The sequence below is a fragment of the Rutilus rutilus genome, assembly GCF_951802725.1.
Source record: "Rutilus rutilus genome assembly, chromosome: 3".
Classification (NCBI taxonomy): Eukaryota; Metazoa; Chordata; class Actinopteri; order Cypriniformes; family Leuciscidae; genus Rutilus; species Rutilus rutilus.
In genome coordinates, this window is record NC_140211.1 from 15,394,680 (window position 1) to 15,400,792 (window position 6,113).

General features: G+C 34.7%; 1 protein-coding gene across 1 annotated transcript in view; it reads right to left on the reverse strand.

Annotated features, from left to right (window-relative positions):
- Nucleotides 1-6,113, reverse strand: part of il16 (interleukin 16) — a 37,892-nt gene that overhangs the window by 24,936 nt on the left and 6,843 nt on the right. Inside the window, exons 2-4 of the mRNA XM_084403622.1 lie at nt 4,333-4,727; nt 2,045-2,157; nt 851-983 (exon numbers count right to left, since the gene is read on the reverse strand). Coding sequence (XP_084259748.1) covers nt 851-983; nt 2,045-2,157; nt 4,333-4,727 — 641 coding nt within the window. The remainder of the gene's footprint in view (nt 1-850; nt 984-2,044; nt 2,158-4,332; nt 4,728-6,113) is intronic.

Genomic DNA, 6,113 nt, shown 5'->3' on the forward strand with positions numbered 1-6,113 from the left:
AAGTAGATTTCAACTTATTCTACTAACCCTAACACATGAGAGTTAGTTGACACGCAGTTGCAAAGTAACTTGGTTACTAGAATGTCTAAAGTGGACTTACGATAACCTCAGTGATTTGTACAAACTCATATCCCTAAGTATTAAACTTTGGTAGTACCTTATCTAACAACAGTTGAGCTACAGATTTAAATTATACCTCAAATCAAATAGCTTTTGGAAATGCAGTGGTCAAGATATAAAACATATGATTTTCAACCACCCACAACACTCTAGCATCATGGCGGCGAGTTTTGCATTCACATTATCATCAATTACTGAAAATGTCATAAAAATAGTTGACATTCATTAAATTTTCTTTTTGTAATGTTTATCTTGTTTTGAGTAACCATAACCTAAATCTCAAAATTTCAAAGCAAAATAGTTAATTTTACTGATTTTGAAAGAAAAAAAAGAGTTCAATTCAAAAGAGTTCCCTCGTTTTTCCAAGTCAGACGGTTTCCGTATTTCTGAGTTTTTGAAGTTCACTGATTAGTTTAAGTATTTCTGTAAATGGCTAATTGAAACCATCCTCAACTAAACAGCATGCTCATTTTGTTGGCTTGAAAAATTAAACAAGAACAATAGATGTTTTGTTCAGAGGAGTGAGCTCCTGATTTTTGCATAGCAATGTCCGCCCGCTGTCAGAAGCATAGCAGAGTTTGTAGGAGTGGAGTTATTTGGGATCTCGGCTGGTCGTCTGACATTTTCAGAAAGCTTAGAATAGACATTCATCTATCCCAACCCACAGAACTGGCCTCTAATCAGATCAGAGGAATGTTTTGATGTTTCTAATGGACAAATAAAGTCTTACTTCAGTACTGGTGGTTCTACACACAGTCTTCAGCACAGGCTTTCTCTCTGGATCAGGCTCCAGTTTTCTTTGATCGTTTATAACCTGTCCGTTAAATGGGGCAAGCCTGTCTCCAAAGTAGACATAAGTGTCCCTAGAGACAACAAACAAGAAAATATGTGCATTAGGGCACTTGCATTTACACTGTAATATGCATAGAGTTGTGTGTGTGTGTGTGTGTGGTGTATGTTTACATGCATGTATTTTTCATGGGAATATGCCAATAGATTAGAGGGCCCAGCAATAAGGATGGACTAATGGACTGTTTTTGAATATACTATTAATAATAATAATGATGATTTTTATTATTTGTTAGAGGTAATTACACATGGATTGGGGCTAGTTTTTTTAATTATATTTTTACAATACTACTAATTATTATTATTATTGAATTAATACCAAATGTATTACTTAATTTTAATTACAATTTTAATAATAAATATTATTCTAATTAATTATTAAAAAAAAAAAAATCCATTTAATAATTTAAATAATTGAATAAAATAATAATAATTATTGTTGTTTTTATTGAATTAATAACATTTAAATTACAATAATAACTTTAATAATAATAATAATTATTATTATTATTTGCTAGAGAGCTTGACAGTAATATTGACACATGGACTGGGACCCTTTTATATATTTTTATTATAAAAATATTATTATTATTATTATAAAACAATACAATTATTATCCAATAATAAATCCTTATTATTTAATTACAATTTTAATCATAAATATTATTTAATTAATTATGTTTATTTAATTTTACACTTTATTTATAAATGTATGCATGCTTTATGGGGTTTCATTAAATGATTAACCCTTATATTTAACTTTTAATGTACATTTTAATAATAAATATTACTTATATCCGTTGTAAATATTGCTAAAAAGTCCTAATATACAATTAAATCAATAAAATCTTTATTTTTGCATCTGAAATAATTATTATTGAATTATTATATAATTATTGTTGCATCTGAATGTAAATCTTAAAAACATGTTACTAAAAAATTGCAAAATGTGTCATTTTTGTCTCAGGGTCAGTGAAACTCTGAAATACTGGCCCATTTTGACCAGCAGAAAGATCCTTATTGTTGAGGCCTGTGTTAAAACAACATAAAACAGTTGAAATGAGCTGATTATTACCTGTGTAAATCCTGACCAACAGTAGCACCATTGTCGCTGGACTGAAGTTTGTTATCACCCACTTGTAGACCCTCCTCGCGTGTGGCGACACACATTCTCCAGAAACTGCTTTCCTGTTCCAGAGGAACCATCAGAACAGTCAGACAAGGGCACTACTATTTCGTCATATAAAAAGTCTTTTAACAACCAAAAAAAAAGAAAGAAATCCACGGTTTGACAGCTGAAGTAAATGTGACCATAATAGCTGTGCTTTATTAGACCATGAACCACATCAGTGACCTTTACAGGGCCCCTCTATAAAGAGCTTCAATGTTTCACAATTAACTAGATGAGTGTTAGGCTCAGGAAACCGAAATTGTCAAGTGCTTGTAATTTTAATTTGAACAAACTTTCCAAAAAGGCCGTCTTTTCAGCAGTAGATTCATTCAGGTTGGAATACCATACTACCCTATTATACTGCTGTGCACCAAATGTTCTGTTTGCATGAAATACTCAGATGATCAGTTATGAAACATTGTGTCCCACAATGCATTACGGTTGACTTGACCTTTCATTTTTAGTGTGAAGAATATTGCATTGTGGGACACAATGTTTCACAACTGAGTATCATCATACATTTCATGGGTAACACTTTATAGGGTCCCTTTAGCTAACAATGCACAATACATTTGTTACAGTATTAATGTTTGCTATTAAAATTACAACTGTTCATTGTTAGATCATATTAGCTCAGGTCCATTAATATACAGATACAACTTTAGATTTTAATAATGTATTAGTAAATGTTGAAATTAACATTAACTAAGATTAATACATTATTTTTCATTGTTAGTTCATGTTAACTAATGGAACCTTATTGTAAAGTGCTACAATTTGTGTACAACTTACTCGCAGAAAGCGATACACCATTACTATGAATGATATTTATTTTCTGCAGTATTATTATTGTGGCATCATCTATTTCAGATTGATCTGTTGCCAAAACTGACGATGTTTTTTTTCTTTTTCTTGTCTAAGTTGGCCGTTCTTGGTCAGCATAAGTTACAACGTACATTAGCATTTGAGCCACAAGTCAAACGTCTGGCTATAGCAATCCCTTGTGATGTGAACATATCTATATCTTATTCATAAAGTCCCAGCAGTGCCATTACAAAATAAATGTTGTTACAACACTTTTTATATGTTGCGCAAAGGTCACAGAGTGATTTATCAGAATGTTATGCTTTAAGACTTCACAAGAATGTCCTATGTGAGCTGTGTGAGCTCTGCGTTCTGTGTCTCTCTGTATCACAACAAGCTCTCTTTTGTGCAGTAGTAATGAGTTGGGCAGAACCACAGAATCTCCCATCACACCAGCCATGTGATAATGATTCATTTCCAGGAGAGATCCCTGTGATCCCAGGCAAGCCAGAATTAACATTGGAAAACTATTGAGAAATACTCTGACATTCTCAGATATCATCATAATGAGACAGTCTCTAAAAGGTCTATAAGTGTACAGGCTTATAAAAGATTATATAGTGCATGCTTTCTGCAGTGAAATTATTGTGCCTTGCATTTTTGTCCATGGTCATTTTCTTAACCCATTAATACCTATTTTGTTTTTGTCAAGTCACATTTCTTTATATAATGCAGATTGTCTCAAAGCAGATTCACATTAATAAACGACAAAAATAACAGTGTTAACACTTTAGTGACCGCCCGCTGAACGCATATCTTTCCCTCAATACAAAATAATACAAAATTGAGTAAAAAAAATTAATATATTTTACCACTTATATTTCGTATATGGCAGAATAAATTAAACATGACAGGAAAACTGTGCATTATGCAGACAAATTGTTTGAAAAGCTCTTTCTAAAGTTTCTGGACAATCGTTAGTTTGATTGATAAAAAGAGCGGTAGGAACTTAAATGATTTAAGTTTAGAAAAAGAGTGATAGAAACTTAAATGATTTAAGTTCTTTCTAAATGTGACAAAAGTTAATAGACCTTAGTCAGGTTCGGCGTCATATTGAATTTAACGCGGATGAAAGTGAGGCTATGATAGACTTAAAGACTTTCTTTACAATGGCAAGCATCGTATAAACGTACTAACAACACCAGTACAATCCACTAACCGCACTGTACTTCTGTCCATCACAGCCTTGTTTTCATTCCTGTCAAAAGTTCAATATGGCGCTACCCTTATTAAGGTCTATTCTACCTGTGAAAATCTTTTCGTTCACACGTCATCTGATGTAACCAATAGGAAATCCCAGCTGCTGTGATGTCATCGGTAATACATACCTTGATGGAGAAGGACCTCCTCATAGTCCTTTTGGGGCCCTCTTGTCCCCTCTGAGACGTCTGGACACTGATGCTCCTCGTGATGCACTTTTCCGAACTTCCCATTGGCCCTTCCAGCGGGTCCCTGTGGTATCTCTCCTCAAGTCCAGCGTCCCAGGGCTCACAGTACCTCTCTTCTGGGCTGGAGGCGTCCTCATTGGTGCTGGAGCTACAGATGATGAGTGACCGTGACAGGATGGCCAGTTTCTTGGAGCGCAGTCCCGGTTTCCCCCTCTCCATCCTCTTGGTTCTCCTCCTGTGGTGCAGTTGCTGGTGGTGGGTGTTTCTCAGAGGCAGGATGGCCACAGAGGGAGGTTCTCTCCCAGGATGCATCACTGCTAATGGAGGGGGCCGCTCTGCAGACGAGAGCAATTAGAAAATTCAGTTAGGAGTCCGTTCTGCCATCCTCCTGTGCTCTAAGTGTTCTCAGAAATCATAGAGAGCTACAGGCGCAGATAAGAGCGCTTTTCTTCTCTGCTCTATGACGGGAGGGGGGGGGGGAGAAAGTATTGCCCCATGACTGAGAGAGGGAATTTGTACTGTACGCCTTCAAAATGAAGGAAATGAAATGGATTGCACAGATTTAAAGGGATAGTTCATTTGGGACATTTTGATTTCATTACATAATTTAAATGTGAAACTGTCAAGTTTATCAATCATCAATTATAAAATACAATCTGATTACTCAAATCAATTCAATTTCAATTTATGTTTACGTACAATATCGCCAAAGCATTGTAAACAAAACAAGTAATGACTAGGAAATAATATATATACAATAGGCCTAGCCTATAAAAAAAAAAAAATTGTATGGAAGGTGCTGAGGAATTAATAAATATAAGATTCAAAATAATAAATATATAGCCATTATGAAGAAGAAAAACTGTAATATATGGATAATGATGGTCTTTAATTATATTGATCAAGGCAGCAGTTGACTGAAAAATTGAAAGGTAACTGTCTTCCCCCAGTAATATCTGCATTTGATCTGTTTATGCAAATCTCACTATACAAATATAAGCATTATTATCATCAGTAAAAGTGAGGGGTCTAAACCTAATGGTTTTTTTTTGTTGTTTTCTTTCCTTACAGGCATGACGGGATCTGTCATGCATTATAAATGACCCCCTGCACATACATTAGGAGTCATGTGAGATGAGCTCATATTCACGCTGACATGTGGGAATATACTGTGACTGCTAGCGTCTAAATCGCAACGTACTTTCTGGATAAAGCGCTTGGTGAGAATGATGTCATAGTCACCTGGTGGTGATAGTGAGCATTACTGTACCACAGAGAGAAGATTGCATGTGCAAAGTTTCATGACCTCTCAGATATTCATATTTCTGTTGTCTGCAAGCTTGTGATCTGGGACCTTTTTAAAACCAGTCAGTAAACTTCCTCCATTGGACCCAGAAGTTGTTTGCTAATATTGCTCCTGATTTTATTTACATCACAGGCGTCACTGGTGTTTTGAAATGAGAGGGGCAGTAAAGATATTTCACGTAAAATGTTTGGAGTCTTAATGTTATAGATATAAAATTCACTGCTTTAACAATCGAGCTGTATGGCCTTATACAATGCCATCGTGCCACTGAGATACAATATCATAGAGATACACTTTATGTTTGCAAAAATATTGTACCATTTTACTGTTTTAAAAATCAACTTTGATATAGATGGAGTTCAGGTTTAAGTTGTTCTGCTATTATTTTACATTACGATATCCACTATAGCTATCT